The following is a 25,360-nucleotide window of genomic DNA, read 5'->3' on the forward strand; positions in this document are numbered from 1 at the left end:
AAGTCTTAACACTGTTAATCGCGATTTTCCTTTCTAGTTCACTAAACACCATGCAAAAACCACTCGTCAAGCATATGATGAATAATAGGTGGTTGCAAAGTGTTTTAGAAAGCAAGGTTGCTTTGAAGTATCGTGAAAGTTTAAACTTTAAAGATTCCTTCCTTGCACAATCTTATTGACCATTTCTGACGAAGAATTAATAAATGTGTGAAAATAAAGTTATTAGTTTATGTTTTTGAAATGTCATTGTCTCATTTTCTAAATAGGTGTCTCATGTTAGCAACACATTAACTGCATCTGGACTGTCATCCAGATTAGTTGTCTAGATATCTCCTGTATCCCTACTGTATATTCTAACAGATATACTGAGATATAAGAGGACCTCCATTGAACTTATTTGGGCTGCAAGAAAACTACGTGTAATGGGGTTCAGTTCCTTTCCAGTACTTCTAAGCCCGACAGTACATCCTAAGCCAAGCTAACATTTTTATCGCATTCTTTCGCTGCAACATTTTCTTGAAGCAATTGTGGGCATTTGCAAGCAGATAACACTAGCAGAACCGGCAATAGCGAGCTACCTTCGAGGACCACTACCAGTCATTTTAACCGGTCAAGTTTTTCTTTGTTTTCCGTTTTACTTAATTTACTTCAGTACTTTGCCTATAGGTTAGTAACGCATTATGCTTATTATACAAATGAGTTAAGCTTAAAAATTATATAGAAAGTATATTTAACTAAATAAAATTCGAAGTAGGGAACACATTGTAAATATGGAATAAATTTAAACTGACCTTAGAAACGCAAACTTATTTTGATCTGTAGGTCTTTTACTCAGTCAAAACCCCGAACAGGTCAAACACTTAGTACGAAAAATTGTAACTGCTGTAGTAATAACGCCAAAATAAGTGACATCTTCAGTCAAAGCCACCACCTTTTAACACACTGTGCACACGTGCTGCATACTTCCAGCACATGGACCACAATTTCTTGCACTGCACACACAGATTCAGTTCTCGAACTTTTGCATTATATAGGGAAGGTCTCCATACTGGTACCTTACTTGTATCAGAGTTCGCAATGAACATGTCTTTTCCTTGATGCTACACACAGGAGAGTAATTTGAAAACTTTCTCCAGCTAACTCTCTCCTGTTGTGTGCCTGAAGGATCCACATATTGATTCCAACAAAGTCTAGGACGTTGAACACGTCCATAGGCCTGTGTCAGCCAAATGACATTTTACAGATGAGACGTCTGGTCCAGAATATCACCTCCAAATTAAGTAGCTGTAGCTCATTTTCAGGGAGTTTGTGTTCGTCAACTGTGACTAGTGCATTTGGCACAGTGTAAGACCTTTCCTTCTTTGTCTTCCCCCGATAGTTTTGCCACCATACTTGTATAAAATTTTTACCTTTACGGTAAGTGTTCATAATACTTTCAGGTTTTTAATAGACGTTTGTCTTTTACAGAAATTATGGACCATCAAGGCACATTAAATGTCTAAAAATAAATGTAAATTAAAACACTATTTAATAACACGTTAAACAATGCTCACCGGTCAGATTGACCAGTATATTCCTTTTAGTAAACAGTTTGCAGTACCTCTTTACAAAGGATTTAAGCGTTGCCATAACTGTCAAAAAATGGCTCTGAGCACTATGGGACGTAACATCTGTGGTCATCAGTCCCCTAGAACTTAGAACTACTTAAACCTAACTAACCTAAGGACATCTCACACATCCATTCCCGAGGCAGGATTCGAACCTGCGGCTGTAGCGGTCGCGCGGTTCCAGACTGAAGTGCCTGGAACAGCATGGCCACACCGGCCGGCCCAGTGTTTACAGAAAACTTGTTGGTACATACGGTATTGCTCTACAATTCTCAGCCAGTATCTCCCTCGTTCATTCATTGCAATATGCAGCTACAGTGATAGTTCAAACTAGTTCCTTTTATATTGAATAATGTCAGTGAAATCTCCCAGTGGACTTACCTTTTGACCTGTGCAGAACATTTCTTGTTTGTGCACTTGAAGGAAGAGTTTTGGGTAGCAAATAGACCAGAGACACTTGTGTACTTTTGCAGTTATTACTCTGTGACCTCTGGGCAAATTGCGATCAGAACAATGAATATTTAAGGACAAACGTTGCCTATCACTACTCTTAGATGCAGCTCGGAATATCTCATCCCAAACTGAGTATTCCTCTCAGCTGAACGATGACCTGATAACAGTAATTGCAAGGTTGAGAAATCTTTCTGCGATGTTTGTTTACAATAATGGTTGAGAGCTACATGGTATCTTTTACAGAAAATACACAGAAACTGCAGGTAATGTGGAGAAAATGAACTGACCTCAGGACATATTTAACATCTTCCTGCTTGACAACAGTTAATCTTACATAATAGCTTCTTATTGAAGAATACATCAAGAAACGATTCATTTCTGTAGTGTTTTCAGCTCACTTTCAGTTATAGTGTTCGGTAATTTATCTTAGTATATTTCTGTTCGACATCGGGTATTTCTTGTTTCTCATAGGTTGTGAAAAACTGAAGTGTTACATTTAAGTTTAAGTTTTTATTCATTCCAAAATTCAGTTATGGATTTCCATTCTTTAGTGTTGACAGTACTGTTATCGATAGTAATCTATCACTGACTGATGGTGATACCTATCTGGTTTTCAGGATTAGACAATAACTCTTTGTATTATGCAAGCTTATAAATTATCCATATGGGTGCACCGTGCTTGGAAAACTTTGTTCATGTAATCAGGATTGCATTTGATGGAGTAGTATTACAATACTACAGTTTTCCTTAGGTAGAGCCTTTGTCTTTGCCAGATTTTCCTGTCAAATAGTTTATAGAAAGTATGCAGCACTAGATTGGACATTATCTTACCTCAACCTCTAGCACTAGGAAATTTATGACCTGCAATTGTTGCTAGCAGTTCTGAACATTTCAGATCTATGTAAATTTACTAGAAGAAATGCAATAGATTGTCACACTGCTAATTTCACTTCCATCACTAATTTTAATATTGACAGTTATGCCTATGTGAAATATCACTAATTTAAATATCACTAATTTCAAACCAAATATATTTAACCACAATACTTTTCACTGCCAGGTTTTTCACACAAATTTCACATGTCCATTCACAGAGATCTGAAGTGCCTTTTACGAGAAATCTAGTACGAGAACACGTCTACAATAACTTTCTTTGCTGTTTGACTACTCAGTTCAATAAATGTTTTACACCAATTTCCTCCGCTGGGGTGATAAAATCTACATTGCATTAATGGCTGGTAGTTATTCCGGTAGCCAGCACCAGTTACAGTATCTAGTAGACCCATCTATGTCAACATTAAATCTTTCGAATTTAATGGTACACACAGAATTCGACATCACTGTACTCCTCAGACCTTGCCTTGCTGTGACGATTCTGATTTTAACTAAACGCTTTAGCTGTCCAACTAATGTTCCCATACTTTAAGGTTTTCAAGAGACTAAATTTTCAAAATTGTGTCCCTTTTGCTGTAATCTGCTACAAGCATGTGCAGTTGCTTACATTAATCAATTACTTCCATCTCCATAAATAATGTGTTCTCTTTGCACTAGGGACTAAGTTATAGCTGGCCTGTGTTAAGACAACATATGCCATGTATTTCAAAAATGTCTAACTTTTTATCCCTCTGACTGATCTGCATCACTGAAAGGCAACACACAAATTTATATATTACTTTATTGGTTTATTGCTTTCTGTATCTTTGCCATAAGATTTAAGTTACAAATAGAAACTGTTTCAAGTTATAAATCCCAAATCCAATACTTTATGTGTGTGTGTGTGTGTGTGTGTGTGTGTGTGTGTGTGTGTGTGTGTGTGTGTGTGTGTGTGTGTGTGTGTGTGTGTGTGTGTCCACATACACAATACACAAATGGTACTAACAGAAAATGACATTTTCAAATATATTTTTAGTCTCCACAAACCAAGATATTCTTTTCCTTTAAAATATTAAATTTTTCCAGGCACTTATTAACACTGAACCTTCCCCTAATACCAAAGAGTCGTTTTAACATCAGGAATTACATTAAAATTTAGAGTGTCAGCAAGGAAACTAAAAATGTACAGCTTATATATTAAAGAGTACTCTAGAAATCTAAAGATTTTGATCTATTACAAAACTTTCAAGAAGTGAGAACATTTTTACATCCAATTTTTATCTCAGTACAAATTTAAACAGGTTTTGTGGATTCAGTAGACAGCACCAAGAAATGCTGCATTGCAGTAGATCCAATTCCTTTCGGTTACTGTTTAGTCCTCACCTGCAAAAAGATGAAATTTCTTTAATACTTTTTATATGCAGCTTAAACAGTGGCTGCAGAGAATGCTACACTATTCTCAGCTACAAAGATGAAGGTGCATCTCTGAACCTGCAACTCAAGAAGCTTCAAAAATGTAAACAGTGATGCACACAACTGTCAGAGGACAAAGTATGTTTGAACAAGGAAACAAGACTGTTCCATGAGAAGATCTAAGAGGTACAAAATCAAGGGCGAGTAGTATGATGGAACAGTGTTATCAGATACAACACTCCAACTGGTATGAAGCGACACATGTCAGCGTGTGAGTTTACAACTATACAAAAGTGAGGTATTACTCTAAAAAGGAAAATGCATCAGCCTGAACATATTTACTCAGAATAAATGCAAAAGTCAACAATAGACTACTGTCTTGTTAGTCTCTCAATAGGGAAGATTGGAAACTATCAAAAACTTTTCATAATGCAAATCACTGACGGTTAGAATTATAAAGATTGTGATTGAACCATCCACAAGATGAAAACGTTAATGGAGACATTACTGGCTGTATTCAGCAACACTTGTGCCTTCGACCATACAAGTCTTTTTACTATTATGTGGTGCAGTCATGAAATCTGAGCTTATGTGCTTGTAAAGAAGAGAATCAAGTGGTTGTCGTTTAAAGACTACGTAAACAATGGGAACAGATGTTTCCTAGTTTGCAGTCGATGTTTTGCATATGCTAAATACACTGCACATAAAACTAATGGGAACAAATAATAGCATTGTTTGTCCTCTAACCATTTTCCTACTAGTCTAAGTTTTACTGAAAAACCCAATACTTCGTTTAATCAATAGGATATCTTTGAAAACCAAAGATATTACTCAGCAAATTAAGGTATTAAGTATGTTACAAAGGTAAATTGCTTTCCACAAAGAGGAATTTATCTTCACTGTATAGCTGGCCAGTATTGAATGTACTTTTCCACAAAAATAATTACAAGAGCTACTGCATCCAACTAAATACTAAGTTACTGAAGAAAAGAGCATCACATCTGAAATATTTTAACGCTAGAAATGATTTACACATCTAAAACCGAGGCAGCAGGCAGTTTGACCAAAATTAGCAGAGCTATGCCATTTTATGATATATGGTCGAAACTTCATGGAAAGAACATTCGAACTGAAGTTTTCTACTTTTTTCATTTGTAGGTACTAGTGATTGCCTTTATTTTGGTTTAAGACTACTGTAAAAAGCAAAACTTATCAGGTGTTCTGAAAGCGAACTACGTTGTTCCACGATTACTTTCTTCCATTTTCCACAATTAGATTTCTTACAGGTGTCACACCAATCGTCTTGTTGAGCTTTAACTTACTGAACTGGAATGTACATTTTACACTTTTTTTTGTTTTGATTTTAGGGCGCAAAACTGCTATGGTCATTAGCGCCCCGTCCGTGACTTAGGAAACAGTAAAAAACCGAAAACCAGCAGCAATGGGAACGAAAGTCATAAAATTGGAGAAACTAATAGCAGAAGGAAGGCTTAAAAACCCACTACAGAAAGGGGTTGGTTGTCCCCAAAAAAGCTTCAAATGACTGACGCCATTTCACTGGCACTAATAAACTTGAGAACGCGGTCGGCTGAGCGCGTGTCATCTGCTAAAATCGACGATATATCAGGCGATAGCTGTAGACGGGAGCGTAAAGGGTTAAAATAGGGGCACTCAAAAGGTGTCTTACCGTCCACAGCTGAAAGCAGTGGGGGCAGAGTGGTGGAGGATCGCCGCTTAAAAGATGTCGATGGCTAAAAAGACAGTGCCCTATCCGGAGTCTAGTTAAAATTACCTCCCCCGACGACGCGTTCGGGAGGAGGTGGTCCAAGCACAAGGAAGAGCTTTCACGTCCCGCAATTTATTACGGGTAAGTGTCGACCAATGCGTGTGCCATAAATGAACAACATGTCGACATGAAACGCTCCGTAGATCGGCGAAGGGAATCGATTGAATAGCTGGCCGAGGAAGAGAGACTGCAGCCTTGGCTGCAATATCGGCCACCTCATTTCCACAGATACCAACGTGTCCCGGGAGCCAGAGGAACGCCACCGAGACACCCCCCAGGTGGAGCAAGCGCAGACAGTCCTGAATCCGGTGGACCAGAGGGTGCACAGGATAAAGAGCTTGGAGACTGAGGAGATAGCTGAGAGAATCTGAGCAGATAACATACTGTATCTGCTGATGGCGGCGGATGTAGTGGACAGCCTGGAGGACAGTGTAAAGCTCCGCAGTATAAACCGAACACTGGTTGGGAAGCCGAAAGTGATTTGGGGTGTCGCCAACAATATAGGCACTCCCTACACCTAACGATGTTTTCGAGTCGTCGGTGTAAATAAATGTGGCGTCCGTCATTTGTGCACATAGAGCAGCAAATGCCCGACGATAAACAAGTGAAGGGGTACCATCCTTGGGAAATCGACAAAGGTCACGGAGCAGGCAGATCCGGGGACGGAGCCAAGGCGGTGCTGTACCCCAAGGTGTCAAGAAGGTTTTAGGAAAGCAGAAGGAAAGAGAATGGAGCAGTTGACAGAAGCGGACTCCCGGTGGTAGTAGGGAGGAGGGGCAGCCTGCATACCCTACATCAAAGGAGGCGTCGAAAAAAAGGTCATGGGCTGGATTAGCAGGCATGGAAGAGAGATGGCTAGCATAACGACTCAGAAGGACTGCTCGCCGATTGGACAGTGGAGGTTCAGCAGTCTCAGTATAAAGGCTTTCCACAGGGCTGGTGTAAAAAGCTCCAGACACCAAACGTAATCCACGGTGGTGTATAGAGTCGAGACGCCGAAGAATAGATGGCCGAGCAGAGGGGTAGACTATGCTTCCATAGTCCAATTTCGAGCGCACTAAGGCGCGATAGAGGCGGAGAAGGACCACTCGGTCCGCTCCCCAGGAGGTACCACTCAGGACACGGAGGGTGTTGAGGGATCGCAGACAGCGAGCCGAAAGATAGGAAACGTGGGAGGACCAGCACAGTTTTGTCAAACATAAGACCCAAGAATTTAGCGACGTTTGAAAACGGAAGGTGGACAGGACCTAGATGTAAGGAGGGCGGAAGAAACTCCTTGCATCGCCAAAAATTAACACAAACGGTCTTACTGGGAGCAAAACGGAAGCCGGTTTCGATGCTCCAAGAGTGGAGGCGATCGAGACATCCTTGAAGACGTCGTTCAAGAAGGCTGGTCCGTTGAGAGCTGTAGTAGATCGCAAAATCGTCCACAAAGAGGGAGCTCGAGACATCAGGAAGGAGACAATCCATAATTGGATTGATGGCAATGGCAAACAGTACAACACTCAGCACTGAGCCCTGGGGTACCCTGTTTTCTTGGGAGAAAACAGGGTACCCTAAATGTGCGCTCTGCCATAAATTCGCGAAGAAAAGGGGCAGCCGGCCTCGAAAGCCCCAAGAGAACAGTGCGCGGAGGATGCCTGTCCTCCAACAGGTATCGTATGCTCTCTCCAGATCAAAAAATATTGCTACCGTTTGGCGTTTCCGGAGAAAATTGTTCATGATATAAGTGGAGAGAGCAACAAGATGGTCAACGGCAGAACGATGCTTTCGGAATCCGCATTGGGCTGGTGTTAAAAGACTGCGGGATTCCAGCCACCAAGCTAAACGGTAATTCACCATACGCTCCAAAACCTTACAGACACTACTCGTGAGAGAAATGGGGCGATAGCTAGAGGGGAGATGTTTGTCCTTTCCAGGTTTCGGAACGGGAACGACAATAGCTTCCCGCCATCGCCTGGGAAAGGTACTGTCGGTCCAAATTCGATTATATAGGCGAAGGAGGTAACGCAGGCTATGGGTTGATAAATGCAGCAACATTTGGACATGGATACCATCCGGTCCTGGGGCGGAGGAGCGAGAAGAAGAGAGGGCATGTCGGAGTTCCCGCATGGAGAAAACAGTATTGTAGCTTTCGTGATTTTGAGAGGAGAAAGCAAGATGTCGCACTTCCGCTGCACGTTTCTTCGGGAGAAACGCTGGCGGGTGATTTGAAGAGCTCGAAATCTCAGCAAAGTGCTGACCCAATGAGTTAGAAATTGCGACGGGGTCCACTAAGGTATCATGCGCGACAGTGAGCCCAGAGACCGGGGAGAAACTAGGCGCGCCTGAGAACCGTCGAAGCCGACTCCAAACTTCCGAGGAGGGAGTGAAGGTGTTAAATGAGCTAATAAAGAATTTCCAGCTTGCCTTCTTGCTATCGCGGATGACGCGACGGCATCGCGCACGGAGCTGCTTATATCGGATACAGTTGGCCAAAGTTGGATGGTGACGGAAAATGCGAAGAGCACGTCGCCGCTCACGTATTGCGTCACGGCATGCCTCGTTCCACCAAGGAACTGGGGGCGCCGGGGCAATTCGAAGGTGCGTGGTATTGAACGTTCCGCAGCTGTGAGAATAACGTCGGTAAAATGGGTGACCTCATCGTCGACGCTGGGAAAGCGACGGTCATCGAATGTCGCTAGAGACGAAAAAAGTGTCCAATCGGCTTGGGCAAACTTCCAGCGTCGCTAGCGCATATATGGCAGTTGAGGCTGCAGTCTAAGAACACATGGAAAGTGGTCACTCGAGTGTGTATCATCAAGGGCGAACCATTCGAAGCGCCGAGCTAGCGGAACAGTACCGACCGCGAGGTCCAAATGAGATAAATTTGTCGTGGAGGCCGACAAAAATGTGGGGACCCCAGTGTTGAGGCAGACTAGATCCGCTAGGTGGAAGACGTCTAGCAATAGTGAGCCACGTGGACAAGGATGTGGAGATCCCCAAAGCGGATGGTGGGCATTGAAGTCCCCAACCAGCAAATAGGGGGGTGGAAGCTGATCAAGAAGATGAAGGAGATCAGCTCGTGCCATTGGTGTAGACAATGGAATGTATACCGTACAAAGAGAGAACGCGTATCCGGAAAGGGAAAGACGGACGGCGACAGCTTGGAAGGAAGTGTTTAAATGGATTGGGTGATAATGGAGAGTTTCATGGAGAAGAATCATGAGTCCTCCATGTGCTGGAGTGCCTTCAACAGAGGGGAGATCATATCGGACGGACTGAAAATGAGGGAGAACAAAGCAGTCATGGGGACGCAGCTTTGTTTCCTGAAGACAGAAGATGACCGGCGAGTAGGATCGTAAGAGGATCGACAATTCATCCAGATTGGCTTGAATACCGCGGATATTCCAGTGGATAATGGACATAGGGTGAACAGAAAATGGAGGAACGTGACCAAGGTCGCTGTCAACTCGACTGCTCAGAGCTTGCGACCGACAGCATGGAATGGCAGAAGATCCTGATCCATAGGTTGGTCAGGAGCAGCTCCTGCCACCAACGATCGGCCAGTTGACCGGCCACCAGCAGTGCGCCTCGGCGACACAGAAGATGGCCGAGGGCGATTTCCGCCAGGTGGTGCTGTAGATGGGACACGCCTTGGCGGAGAAGGAGAGGAACTGTGTTTCTTCGTAGCCTTCTTAGAAGTATGATGTTTAGATGAAGGAGGAACCGATGGTTGTGAAGTTGCGGTACGTAAAAACTCTTCACGAGAATGCTCTTTTTTCGAAGACTTGGCGTCTGACTTTTGGGCTCGAGATTTAACAGAACCCGACGAAGGGTGAGCCATAGAGTGGGCAGGCGAAAGGGGTGAGGTTGAACGGGCGATCTTTGCGCTGGCCGATCTGACGACCGTGGTACTAAAGGTGAAGTCGCAAGTCTGCGTGGCCGCCTCCTTTGTTGGTCGAGGAGAAGCAAGGACAGCGCTGTATTTACCTTCCTGAGGCACGGTGGGCTGTCGACTGGCGAGTAACTTTCGAGCAGCAAAGGTCGACACCTTTTCCTTCACCCTTATTTCCTGGATCAGCTTTTCGTCCTTAAAAACAGGGCAATCTCGAGAGGAAGCAGCGTGGTCACCCATACAGTTGATGCAGCGAGGGGATGGAGGTGGACAAGCACCCTCATGGGCATCCCTGCCACACGTAACACATTTGGCCGGATTGGAACAGGACTGGCTGGTGTGGTTGAACCGCTGACATCGATAGCAATGCGTAGGGTTTGGGACATAAGGGCGAATGGAAATTATCTCATAGCCTGCTTTGATTTTTGAAGGGAGTTGAACTTTGTCAAATGTCAAGAAGACAGTGCGGGTTGGAATGATGTTCGAATCAACCCTTTTCATAACCCGATGAACAGCTGTGACGCCCTGGTCAGACAGATAGTGCTGAATTTCTTCGTCAGACAATCCATCGAGGGAGCGCGTATAAACGACTCCACGCGAGGAATTTAAGGTACGGTGCGGTTCCACCCGGACAGGGAAGGTGTGGAGCAGAGAAGTACGCAGCAATTTTTGAGCCTGGAGGGCACTGTGTGTTTCTAACAACAGGGTGCCGTTCCGTAATCTGGAACAAGACTTTACAGGACCCGCAATTGCGTCGACACCTTTCTGAATAATGAAAGGGTTGACTGTGGAGAAGTCGTGACCTTCGTCAGACCGAGAAACAACAAGGAACTGTGGCAACGATGGAAGAACTGTCTGTGGCTGAGACTCAGTGAACTTACGCTTATGAGCAGACATAGTGGAAGGTGAGGAACCCAATGTGGAAGAATCCCCCGTGATTACTGGCGTCTCCAATGGCGCGCTCCTCCCTTGTGGGGGCCCTCTCTGAGGGCACTCCCGCCTTAGGTGATTGTTCACACCTCAGGTCACACCTCCCAACAAACGGACGGAGGGACCAATCGGCACTTTCGGAAGGTATCAGCTCGGGTAATCACCCCTCCCTGGGCCTGGCCATTACCAGGGGGTATGTACGTGTCCTACCTGTCTACCCGGGGCGGGGAATTACGCGTTACCCCGTCACCGGCTACGCATGGAAGTGCGTGGGTCGACCTTCAGACACGCACAGGGAGGAAAATGAGAAAGGGAAAGGAAAGAAGAGGGGTCTCAAACACCGCAGCGGAGAAAAGGGCAAAGAGAAGAGGGAAGGAAAAGAGGACAGAGGAAGGACGAAGACTTGCAAGTGTAGAAAGCAAGAAATTTGTAACAGTTTCGAGCGTCCGTCTCCAGACGTAGGCACAAACCATACTCCCAGAGGGGGAGAAAGGGAAGGAAAGAGCCAGGGGTGAGGGGGGCGAAGATGGGGGACAGGGAAGGATGCGGAAAGGGAGGGTATGCAGCCCTGAAAGGAAGGAGGGCCACATTAGCTCGGGGTCCCGTGCTCGCTACGCACGTATCCACAAAAGAGTTGTGGACCCCTGGGGGGTTTTACACTTTTTATTTGACCTACTGCTGTTTACAGGAAATTTTGCGCCACCGTTTGTCACGTGTTTATGTCCATCACTGAAATTCTGCATTAACTGCTTACAGATAAATTTTCACTCTGACTTCTCTGAAGAATCCAGGAATTTATTCCAGCGAAATAATACATCGTCAATTTTGGTAGCCATCACAAAGCTACTATCATAGAATGTTTTCCAGCCAACTCGTTTAGTATATCCGTATTTTGTTGCAGTATTGAATTCTACAGCTTCTGCAAGACTTGCAATCATTCCCAATTTCTACATTGGAATGACTTACTGAGGATAATATTCTCATTTCCTTGCCTTCATAAATCGACAATGTCTTCTCACCATCCTTGGTGAGTTTCATGAAGAGATGCTTTTGACATTACTAATATCTGAACGATTCACTGCACCAGTAGGCTTATTCTGACTCATTTCGGCTAGGTGCAAAGAGTAAGAAATTTCACTCCTACCACTTTTTAAACAATATCTTAAAAGCTTCATGGAAACTAAGTAGTTTTGATGCTGATCAACGTTTTCTAGGCATTTCCTTGTTTTTAACATATATTTGGTTCATATTCGCTGCTAACCGAAATGCGTGCCAAATTTCTCTTCCCATCCATGTAAATCGGCATCTGACCGTAGTGGTAAAGCTGTGTTCAATTCTGGTATTTCGTTCCACACGGTAAAGCAGGAAACTGCAAATGAAATTGTGATATAGCGAAGCAAACTTGTCTTGACACTGACCTTATCTCTTTGAGAGAAAACTAAAATTTTCATATCACCAAATCTCCTCCCATTACATCGCTAGAGATGTAATACACAGCTTTGAGTGTAGGACACAAATTTCCATCCCTGAATGACGAAGCATCGAGCATATTAAACTGCAATAATTGCATCTACTTCAGGAAGAAATACTTTAAAAGTTGACTATGGGCTTTAGTTTGGACATATTTCTATATTGTAGCGTGTTATTCCAGAACAGCAGCCAAGATATAGCAGTTCTGTGATTTTATGCTTCTCTTAGCAAGTGGCGTCTTTCCTCCTGTCTGATTTAGAACTTTGCTTTTGCCGTATTCCTGGTGAATAAAAACCTAAAGTCACCTACTGTCACTCTACGAATTGCCCACAAAACATGTTCACTGACACCTTCTTGTCTTCCTCTGATCTATATAATGTTGAGCCACCCGGAATGAAATCTGATGGAGGTTTCGTAGTGCTGGGATTGTCATTGGTGTAATTTCTCCTGATTTATCAGAATTACTTTCACTTTATTTAGCAGGGTCTGACATAGCACTACTCATGTCTACTTTGGACACCGTAAATCTAGTTCTGAAACTAGCTGCAAATGGTTCGAAGCATTTCACTAATTCCTTGTCGGATTTTACTAGCCATTTTCAATACCTGTATTTGAACCTACAACTTTAGGCTCCAACATGCGTTATGGCCATACGTCAGTCACGTGCATCATAACTGCTGATGATCGGTACTTTCAGGCGCCATAGGTATGTGGAGAAACCAAGCGGCAAGAGTGACTCCTGCCGCGATTTTTTATATAGTGTGAGAAATTCAGTACTTTTTCCAATTCTATTGCAATGAAATCTGAAAGAAATGGAAATGTCTCCACGAAAACTACATAAAAAGCAGAAATTTTTAAACTTTCAACTTGACAACTTTCGCGGTACAACTGTTAAAATTGAGTGATGGACGAACTTTTTTTCTAAGGAAAAATACGCGGTTTGATTAGTTTGGCTATACAAATTTTAAGCGTTTTATGGAGAAGTAGCAGTCTTACCTTCATCAGAATCTGTTGACGTCCAAACACGCAATTTAGCAGTTTTGTCAGCAAGTATCTGGGCTGAAGAATCTTCGCTCGATGAGGATTCCGTGTTGGCGTCTTGGACGGAGGAACTGGAAGCAGTTGAGGTACTGTCTTCAGTGGAACTTATTGCGGAGCTACTGGAAGATGAGCCGCCGCTGGAGGTAGTGCTGTTGTTTGAAGTGGAGCTGTCTTCGCTGGAGTAGCTGGTGTCTGACGTACTGTAGCTGCTGGTGTCAGATGCGCTGCAGCCGCTCGTGTCGCAGCTGCTCAGTGACGTGCTCGTTTCATCAGTCGCAGACGAAGACGGGGACGTATCTGACACAGATATACAGATGTGAGAAAAGTGAGTTATTGAATACAATGAATTGTTATGTTGCTAGAAGTGTAGGTGTCGCTACAATGGTGAGTGTCGAGCGTAAGAGTGACTTAATACAGATGCCAGACGAAGTAACAAATAATTCAGTTATAAACATTTCTGTAACAGTACCGCAAAATTGTAACGAGGAGACAAAGTTAATAATGAACTGAAGAGCAAGATTTGGAAGAAGGTAGAATCTGACAGCTGATGAATTCAGCGCCTGTTTTGTTGGAGTATGCAGATTTATTCCGAGAACGTGGAAATTTATCTGTCACTCATTTGGTTCAGCATTGTATTCATACAGGGAATGTAGTCACAATCACACAGAACCCTTACCGTATACCATTCAGTCAAAGAGTTGGTTGAAGACATGGTTGAAGAACAATTAGAAGCCGGTGTTCCGAAAGGATAGCCTAAACACGGTTAGCGGTGGCGTGTTTGTTGCTGTCAGACGTAGTTTAATTTGTCGCGAAATTTAAGTAGATACTTCCTGTGAGTTAGTATGGGCAGAGATCATTGTTGGCCACGGAATGAAATAATTGGACCCTTTTACCGACCTCCCAGTTCAGATGATACAGTTGCTGAATGGCGAAAATACATGTTCAATTCCGGAGGTACGCATAAAATATCATCCGAAATTATGCTAAATGCATTATCTGAAAATCATTTCGAGCAGTTAGTTCACGAGCCCACGCGAATAGTAGACGGTTGTGAACACGCACTTTATCTCTTAGCAACAAATAATCCTGATTTAAGAACGAGCATCAAAACCGATTTGAGGATTAGTGAACACAGGGTTGTGGTAGCGAGATATACCTATTCAAAAAAGCAGATAAAAACTCACTTGACGCTTTCCTGAGGGAATCTCCGCTCATTCCAAATTAATAATTTAAGTGTAGACCATATCTGGCTTAAATTCAAAGAAATAGTATCGGCAACAATTGAGAGATTTATACCAAATAAACGACGGAGCTGATCTTCCTTGGTACACAAAACTGGTTATAGCACTGTTGCAGAAACAACGAAAGAAACATGCCAAATTTAAACAGACGCAAAATCCCAAGATTGGCGGTCTTTTACAGAAGCTCGAAATTTAGAGCGGACTTCAATGCGAGATGCTTAAAAAAGCTTCGACAACCAAACTGTCTCGACGCCTGGCAGAAAAGCCAAAGAGATTCTGGTCGTATGTGAAGTATGTTAGCGCCAAGAAACAATGCCTTCTCTGCTCGATAGCAATGGAGATACTATCTAAGACAGTGCGGCCAAAGCAGAGTTACTAAAACAGCGCTCCGAAATGCCTTCACAAAAGACGAAGTAATTATTCCAGAATTCGTATCGAGAACAACTGCTAACATGAGTAACGTAGAAGTAAATATCATCGGAGTAGTGAAGCAACTCTAATCACTTAATAAAAGCAAGTCTTCTGGTCCAGACTGTATACCAATTACGTTCCTTTCGGAGTATGCTGATGCATTAGCTCCATACTTCTCGTACACAACCGTTCGCTCGACGAAAGATCCGTACCCAAAAACCGGAAAGTTGCACAGGTCACACCAATATTCAAGAAAGGTAGGAGTAAGCCACTAAATCACAGGCTCATATCGGTAACTTCGATATGCAGCAGGATTTTGTAACATTGTGATCGAACATTATAAATTATCTCTAAGAAAACTGCCTATTGACACAGTGAACATGGGTTTACGAAACATCGTTCCTGTGAAAGAACTATCTCTTCGTTCACATGAAGTGGTGAGTGCTATTGACAAGGGATGTCAGACCGATTCCGTATTTCTGGATTTCCGGAAGGCTTTTGACACGGTACCACACAAGCGACTCTTAGTCAAATTGCATGCTTATGGCATATCGTCTCAGTTATGTGACTGGATTTGTGATTTTCTGTCAGATGTCACAGTTCGTAATAATTGACGGCAAGTCATCGAGTAAAACAGAAGTGATTTCTGGCGTTCCCCAAGGTTGTATTGTAGGCCCTTTGTTGTTCCTAATCTATATAAACGATTTGGGAGACAATTTGAGCAGCCGCCTTATGATGTTTGCTGATGACGCTGTTTATCGACTAATGAAGTCATCAGAAGATGAGACCAAACTGCAAAACGATTTAGAAAAGATATCTGAATGGATGACCCGAAATAACGAAATGTGTGAGGTCATCCACATGAGTGCTAAAAGGAACTCAAACTTCGGTTCCACGATAAGTCAGTAATCTAAAAGCCGTAAATTCAACTAAATATCTAGTTATTACAATTATGAACAACTTAAATTGGAAGGAACACAAAATGCTGTGAGGCAGGCTAACCGAAGACTGCATTTCATTGGCAGGACACTTAAATGTAGCAGACCTACGAAGGAGACTGCTTACACTACGCTCGTCCGTCCTCTTTTAGAATACTGCTGTGCGGTGTGGAACCCTTACCATATAGGACTGACGGAGTACATCGAAGAAGTTCGAAGAAAGACAGCACGTTTTGTATTATCGCGAAATATGGAGGAGAGTCACAGAAGTGATACAGGATTTGGGCTGGCAATCGCTAAAAGAAAGGCGTTTTTCATTGCGATGGAATCTTCTCACGAAATTACAATCACCAACTTACTCCTCCGAATGCGAAAATGTTTTGTCGACACAGACCTACATAGGGAGGAACGATCACCACGATAAAATAGGGAAAGCAGAGCTCTTACGGAAAGATATAGGTGTTCATTATTTCCGCGAGCTGTAAGAGATTGGAATAATAGTGAATTGTGAAGGTGGTTCGGTGAAGCCTCTGCCAGGCATTTAAATGTGATTTAGATTTAGATGAATTATAAAACCAACAGGTCCTTCAGACCCACCGTGGTGTCCGCCTGTTTTAATTGTAAAGAAGAAATCAATTTCTGGAGAACCACAGTTCCATTTGTGTGTTGATTACCGATCTTTGCTGTGACCACACCTGACATTTACCCCTTACCAAATTTGGTGGAAACTTTTGATTACGTGGACAGATGAATTTTTTCAGTATGTGATCTAACAAGGGGCTATAACCAGTTAACAGTGCATCCAGATGATCAAGCAAAAACTTCATTTGTAACAGCACCAGGAGTATACAAGTATCTTCGTTTGCCGTTTGGACTTCGTAATGCTCCAGCTACATTTCAACACCTGATGGATTCAGTTTTACGGGAGCTCACCCCAACACAAGCACATATTTACCTTGATAATTTTTGGTGAAAACATGAAGCAGCATACTGAGAGACTACAAGCTGTTTTTGAGCGTGTAAGTGCAAACCTGTCTTTATCAATAGATAAATGTCATTCTGCACAAAGTAAAGTTAACTATCTTTGTCATGTTGTAACTGGTGAAGGTGTTCGACTTGATCCAAAATTAATTGAAGATGTGAAGAATTTTCCTGAACCACAGAATTTGAAAGAACTACAATCATTCTTGGAATTGTCAAATTTCTACAGATGATTTATAGCCAGTTATGCGAATACAGTACGTCCAGTGACAGCTACTGAAGAAAGGAGTCATATTTAATTTGTCAACAGAGTGCAAAACGGCAATGGATGAACTTAAAACTGCTCTAACCACAGCCCCAGTGTTAGCCTAGCCAGATTTCAGTAAACCTTTTATTATTTCAACAGGTGCATCCAGTTTCGCCACAGGTGCAATCTTGTCTCAAGAAGTTGGTCATGAACATGTAATTTGCTTCCAGACGAACAAAGCAGAAGGTAATTATACTACTGAGAAGGAGCTTTGTGGTTTGGTTCTTGGTATAACACGTAAAGTGTTTCTCAACAGGAATAGAACTTACAGTAATTACAGACCATGTCGCACTTAATGGTTATTGAGCTTAAAGGATCCAAGTTACAGATTAACATGATGGGCATTAAGACTGAGCGAGTACCAATTTAAGGTTATTCACCGACTTTGTAAGCAACATGTGAATGCTGATGTAATGAGCCGAAAAGCCAAGGTTTGTGTTACAAGAAGTCGAGAAGAGTTAAAGGCAGCTCAAGTAGATCCACGATGCAAATTATGGAATAATGTAGGAAAAAGAGCACCATTGCAAGAACTGCCAGAGACAAGTGAACCATTTGAACATGTAGACTAGATGTCGTAGGACCATTGCCTGAGACTAAAGATAGAAACAAATACATATTGACAATGTTAGATCATTTCTCTACATACCTTCTCATGATACCATTACCTGGTCAGAGCACTGAGACTATCGCTGGAGTTTTTGCAGAAGAAGGATTCTTAAGTTTGGATCACCATTAAGTATAATTATTGATCAAGGAACGAATTTTATGAGTGAATTACTTAGACTTTTAAGCTCATGCAAATAACTCTTAAGGAGTACACCGCACACCCTGATGGAAATTGAAGAGTCGAGCGAGTCCACAGAACAATTATTAAAATGGTTAGCCATTATGTGAGCAGCAAACACAATTGGGATGGTAAGTTGTTACAATGCCAAAATGCACAGCTCAACTGGCCTAAGTCCTTATGCGATGGTCTATGGAAGAAGACCACATTCACCCTTGGACTTTGCTTGATCGACTGCCGGAATCAGCAAACAACACGTAAGGGATCTAACACGCAAACTAAAGGAAGCATGAAGGGGGAGTGAAACAGCGAAATAAATCTTTTCTTCAGCAAGCAAGACAACACTTCTGCCACGCAGCAGTGCCACAGTATCAGGTTGGAGATACTTTGTATCTGAGCAATGTGGTGTTAAAAGTAAGAAAATTTAAGACGTTTTGGGAAGGACCATATCCTATATTGGAGGTGTTTTCGCCAGTCACTCTTAAGCTCAAACTGCCATTTCGTTCGATTGTCATGTCAATCGTGTAAAGCCATTTCTGGGTAGCTTTCCAGTAGTATCTCGAGACGAGGACCGACAGAGGCAGACTTGCTATTCTCAAAGCCAGGAAGCGAGAACTGCGAGAACGCAGTCCAGACTTCGAGGCCGAGGCATCACTACGTTCTGAACGATCCTGTTCCAGACACCCCAACAATCTGCGTAAACGAGTGAAATGCGTGAGAGTGCAAAGCGTTTGTATTTCAGCAATGTGCTTGTGTGACTGGGTAGTGAAAATTTAGTACTGAAGTGCACAAGTGAAAACTTTTTCTTCCACAGGTTACCACAAGAAACTATTTTATGTTCATTATTAACTATTTGCTATAATAGCATACTCTACTAATGCTGTAGTAATAATACCACAATACAGGTTTTGTTTGAACCACAATCAGACATGGTAGTTTCAACAAGTAACATAAAACTTGCCCTGAAGTATAATCTGAGCGAAATCCAGCAGCAGTTCAATTCTGTAACGAAGCAAAATGATCTAATTCGTTCTGTTGAGGGTAATGATACAATTCTGGAAATGGGTACATCTTGGTATAACTGGATCACAGCCAAAATGCAGGTAGAGTCTGCATTTGCTAAGTATTCACAAGAGATTTACTGTCTTAAAGCTTTTGTCACATACAACTGTAATTAGGTGTAAACGTGCCTGGTTTGATTTTGGAGGGAGTATCCTTACTGTATTTTGTACTTCAACTAGTAGAGATCCACTGGAAGTTAAAGGCAAAATATTAGCTCTTTAACAACAGTCTTGTGCAGATTCAACTAACCTCTCTGTTTTCGTATTAAAGAATATGCAGAAAACCATTACTAACCACAGTTTTCACTGAACAGATTGTAAAGCAATTTATCTCACATTTCCACATAATTTGTAATGAAACTAACACAAATATCCAAGAACTATTCCAAGGATTAAATGCTGCAAGTGCACACATACTTTAACACTTTTGTTAAGGATTACTGATAGTTTATCGAATGCTAGAATTGATGCCCTCAACTTAAGAACAGCCTTAGAAAGTAGTTCAAATGATTGAGCAGTGTATTATATCCAGAACAATTTTTACAGATCCTACTATCAATTGGGCGAAAGCTAGATGCAACCTATAGTATGATTTACCCTGTTAACTCCTACAATTTATTCGATTACTACAAGTTAACCACCACACGCTCTTTACTGATTGACGATGAATTAACTTGTTGTTTCTATATCCATTAGTAGATCAAGGCATAATTTTGAAATTTATAAGATTATACTTACCCCGTGAAATGTTACATACATACTGAATGATTATCTACTGATCAAGGATCAAAGACGTGAAAATGATTTGCATATGTGTAAACAGTCAAGTTAAATTGACCTGAATCGGCAGTACTCTTAGTAGAGTGTACAGCTGTGAGAGACTTGTTTATGAATCATCTCCCAAAAGACGATTGGTTGGTTTAGGGGTTTGATGGGGGTTAAACATCGAGGTCATCAGTCCCCAGTTCCAGACAGACATACTTGTAAAAGGACTATAAAGTAAAAGCGTAACCTCTGCACCCAGAGGGAGGTAACACCAAGGGGCACTTAGCTAAAATGAACACTGCAATAACACAAAATAGATGACACTTAAGAGGAGAGCAAATAGTTGACTAGAATAAAACAGACTACAGTGGTTGATGGATCAGGTAAAAGGTCAACCATTCAACTACAAACGAAGAAACTGCTGCTGGAAAGTAGGATCTGTAAAAATTGTTCTGGATATAATACATTGCTCAATCATTTGAACTACTTTCTAAGGCTGTTCTTAAGTTGAGGGCATCAATTCTAGCATTCGGTACCAACACAACTTGTTACCATAAAAGACACTATTTTGGTATCCACGTCACAATTACAAGACGCTGGAGTGGGTGTAGCCTGAGAAATCATGCTACTGGGCATTTGTCATTAACGAGAATATTATCTGTTTACCTGTTATCACCAATTTCATTCTGAGGACTGGTGGCACTTCCTAGTCCCCAGCTCAGGGACCCTGGGGTCGCCAAGCCTGTACCCAGCAACTAAATCCTGAGCCCCCTAAGGGTCAAGAGACGATTGCCTAGAATTTTAACGCATCTTTATCATCCATTTCTTAAACGATGTTCTGAAGGTATAATTTTCTCACTTGTAAAAATTATGATACACCTGAGCTTCCCTTTACACTCAGATTGAATAATAGTGGATTAATCTTTAATGCAGCACATTGTTGTTTATTATGTGAACTATTTAATATGCCTAGTGTACTGCCAACTATATTGGTTAAAAACAGTCTTGGTTGTAATTTTAGTTTTTTATTCTTCAACGACGCAGTTCGCCTTATTTAGGCATCCTCAGTTTATCTACATAGGAAACAGAACAAATACATCTATTTAAGAATCGTGATCGTGTTATGCAGACTTTGATAACCTATAAGTATAAACAGATCAACTATTGAAAGAGCAAATACCTTGATTTGGTATTTCTTAGATGAATCCTTTAGTCAGTGTAGCTGAAGTGCATCGTCTAATATATCAGGCCAACATCGCCTTCGTTAAACTCGATAAAAACCAGATATATAAATTAGTAAAATCATTACCTTTTCTAGATGGACGCGAGAGGCACCAAGACCTGCGTAACACATTCCCGTTCACAGGAGCAAGTAAGATGGGGGCTCAGGTAGTAAGCATAATGCGACACAGCGTCGTATGCCAGTACTGAAGCCTAATACAAAATCACCTCAAGAGGTGGCGCTGCAACGCGAACTACATTTCATGCAACTGGACTCTTGTCATTAACGAGAAAATTATCTGTTTACCCGTTATCACCAATTTCATTTCAGTTTAATAGTAAAAGCAATTTAATGGCATTTGCCTTGGATCTAAAGATAATCCTCAGACCATTAGTGAATTCATTGGAGATTTATCAGTTTGTAACTAATGAAATCAAAAAATGAGTGTCAGATCTTAACAGTATCAATCTCAGGAAGTAAATTTTTGCTATCAAGTTCCCTAAAAAGACAATTATGAAGTTCTGTATGCATAGATTAATCTTCCAAATCAAATTTTGGATGTTTGTGTAGATCAGTTTATCTGTGCATCCTTACAAAATTTATAAAAAGTTAAACAATCTACGTTAGATCAGCCAAAAAAGGTCCATTACATTAACACTTTGATACTTTTTCAAGAATGGGGTTACTAGAGCAGCAACAGATAAGAAAAAAATTAAGTTTCACTTATCAGATTATCTTTGGCAGCTATTTCTACTAACAAAATTTTGAACCTGGTTTGTTAAATTGGTTTCCCCCCATACCAGAAACAAAGTTTCACATCCTGCCATTTTTGTTATGTCTTCTCTGCTGCCAGAATATTTTCAAACTGCCTATGTGTACAAAAATTACATGGCATTTTCTTACTGTTTGAAATTTTTAATAAATCCCATCTACGTGAGGGGGAATCCTCGAACAGCCAGGGAAGTGCTGTAAACAAAGCGTATAAAGCCAACCTCTAAACACTTCTTAGAAGGATTATTCAACACCTGCAGGCCACAGTGACCTAAATTAAGGACCTGTTTGAGGTCTAAGTTTCCTTGAATCAAACTGAATAGTTTGCAATTAAGTACTAGTCAAATAACTTTTCTAAGTCCAGTATATCACAAAACGCTTTTATAGCCTCAGCAGTACTGTGACCTACGAAAGTAGAAGATAGTGTGTTTCTACTTTGTTGTTTACATCCAAATAACGTGTAAATTCATTTGTTTGGCCAGAAAAGGTTTAACACTTCATGAATGCATAGTGTGGAAACTATCCACATCAACTTTCTTATGTAGTATATTCCCAAAATATGGTGCTACCCAAAACCTGACCAAGTTTGCACACTTAGTTGGTCACATGAAACCTATTTTGCAATATCACTGCCTAGAAACATTTTCTGAGAAACATTGATATCCTAAGACTATTAGTCACATTTTACTGCACATATTTTAGCATCTAACAATTTTTGAAAACGTGTTTTGATGGAGTAGCCACTTGTTCTACAGCTTTATTAATGTTCTCTTTTTTGGGAAATACAGAATTGGGTGTTTTAGTTCTTTATTTTTGCTTAAAAATGATTAAGTTCACAGCAACTGTTTCTTCAGCCATCATGATCATATGTCTTACCTAAAGAAAATTTCCTTTAGCTACCGTATGTATGTGCAATTTCATGGAAGGAAAGTTAAATTTGGGCACACATTTACTATTCGGGCCCTTTCTGAATACACACAGTCCGATCATTCTATCTAATTTCTAGAGTACAGTAGAACTTCACAAATCCAGACAAGCCGACGAGCACGTGGTGCAATTATTACTATGTCCTCTGTACAGTGCTGCTGAATTAGATTTCGCACTTTCCATAAATTGAGGCAACGAGATAATTAGAAACATTTGCCCGTTTTGGAATTTTTAAATTTTTTCTAAATGGCAGCAGCACTCAAATCTGCGTTGAACTAGCACTAGCCCACGGGGTACTGACGAGAAGTACTCCATGGAAGGGCAATACATGTGCAGTAGTACATTTATTCTCATCACTGTAGTTTAGGGCCTTTTTAACCGTTGTAAAAACGCTGTAGTATTATATACTTAAACAAGTTAAATTTCACTCTTTAAAAATAGGAGTTTAGAGTAACATCCGACGGACAAGGTCATAAACCTCACGGGGGAAGGAATTCAGTGGTGTTTAGAAAGAAAACATCGTAGCACTCGTCTGTTTACGGATATTACGAGAACGTTAAATATTTATGGATTGAAGGTGGTTTCGACTTTGTTCTTCGAGACTGTGCAATTAATCCCTGCACCACGTCGCTAATTCCATCAAAATCGCACCACCTTTCACTTCTAAGTTTAAGTGCAAGGAACTGTTACAGTTTTCGCATGGTATTTTGTACTCTGTACTGTCGTAATACCAAACTTAGCACGAACGTCTCACCGAAAAGAATGCACTATCTCCACTTTGGAAATTACATTCTTCAAAAACCCACCAGCAGAATGTGGGTGAAACACTTAGGTGAATAAGTGTGAACTTACCCTCTGAATAACTAGAAAGTTTCTTTCTAAGTTTGTTGCCCCGAAGACTCAGTTTCTTTTTGCGCTGGACTGTTCCATTCTCTCTCCTGTCGTCCATTGCTCCCTCGATCTGTAAGATAACTTCATGTCAGTACACTAATATTTAGCTCACCATATTACATATTTACAAGTCCAAACAACACTATATTCATTAAACACGCACTTACGTATGTTACACAGATTGATCTAAGAAGCCTAGTTCTCGGAACCACATCTTTCATAATCCAACCACAACGCAGGGTTACAGCAACGCTACTCAGCTGTTAGACTTTCTGCACCAATGTGGTGCATAACTATGTTTCTGCAACTAATTTGCAGGTCACTTTACCACTCTCATTCAACTTCACCACAGTAGTTTAATATTACCAATATTTTCAATGCGTTCAAGGTACCGTTTTCTACTATCACTTGCTAAAATCTGATTTTAGTACCTCTGCTGCTTGTAGTGGACACTCAAAATGTTGTTACAAGCCACTTTATCAAAATTTTGTTCCATCAAGCTCATGCATTAAGTCTGCAAATTACGTGAGAACCTTTTACAGGGAAGCCCCGGATTTCCCGAAATTTACAAAAGTGATCACCTTTCCCGCAGCAGGCGTTACGAAGTCACTTTGGTTAAATTTTTATACATCCGTATCGGACTTTCGGGCACTATGGATCAACAAACCGACAATGGACGTCTCTGATATTCAATGCGCTGTAGCACTGAAACTCCATACTTGCGCAACAGCCAAGTGTCAGTGGCGAAGCGTCCATTACGGCTCCAAGGCCGAGCCTACCCAAAAACTTAAAAAATTCGCTCGTACCGAATTTAATCCGATCTGATCACGTACCCTCTTAAATGTTCTCAAATATTTTACGTTTCAACTGTGTGTTTGCACCCGCCAGTATAAAGCATCACTCCTCTAGCTTTGTAACCAGTAACAGTTCTGAATTCTGTGCTTGTTATGAGCACACACGGAAAGCCCGTTTCATTTACGTGGCTGACTGGGCTTTCTACAACCCTGTTACGGTTTTTAAAAGCTAGCGTTTGATTCTGCTTCTCGCCAGCAGGTAGATACACAGCTAAATGTAATGACAAGTCTTTCAGCAGTTCCATAGTAGATTACGCTACTTCGCACCGTTTAGCACGCTAGCAACAAGCCGGGCAGAATGAGAAATTATTAACTCTTAATTCTAGTGTTTACTAAAAACACAACAAGGAGACATTCATAGAAAAGAAATATGAACGCACCATTTGACGTTGCAAGATGACAGCAAATAGATGTATTCATTGTTCGTCAGATTAAAATTTACTAGCCTTTATTTCAAACTTTGATAGTTCTGTAGCGTCTCTGTAGGTTTTCAGGTCAGCTGTACTACACGTGCTGATGGTGAAACTTAACATGAATTTTGTATTTCAAATTTACGTAGTTGTGCTATGTATCTGTGTGCCCTGTCACGTGCGATATGTCGTCAATCTCACACTTATCGAAAGGCTAATGTTAAAGTCATTAAGTTTTAAAGCATGCTATTGCTTCTAGAAAGGAAGGTAGGAGACGAGGTACTGGCGGAATTAAAGCTGTGAGGACGGGTCGTGAGTCGTGCTTGGGTAACTCAGTTGGTATAGCT

General features: G+C 41.4%; 1 protein-coding gene across 1 annotated transcript; it reads right to left on the reverse strand.

Moving 5' to 3' along the window:
- Positions 1-4,305: 4,305 nt before the first annotated feature.
- LOC126471279 (uncharacterized) lies at positions 4,306-23,807 on the reverse strand. The gene is made up of 3 exons (XM_050099398.1): positions 23,711-23,807; positions 13,406-13,747; positions 4,306-4,316 (listed from the first exon to the last, which is right to left on the reverse strand). Exons 1-3 carry the CDS (start codon positions 23,805-23,807, stop codon positions 4,306-4,308), a joined length of 450 nt encoding a protein of 149 aa, XP_049955355.1.
- Positions 23,808-25,360: the final 1,553 nt, after the last annotated feature.

Source organism: Schistocerca serialis, chromosome 3 (assembly GCF_023864345.2).
Source record: "Schistocerca serialis cubense isolate TAMUIC-IGC-003099 chromosome 3, iqSchSeri2.2, whole genome shotgun sequence".
NCBI lineage: Eukaryota > Metazoa > Arthropoda > Insecta > Orthoptera > Acrididae > Schistocerca > Schistocerca serialis.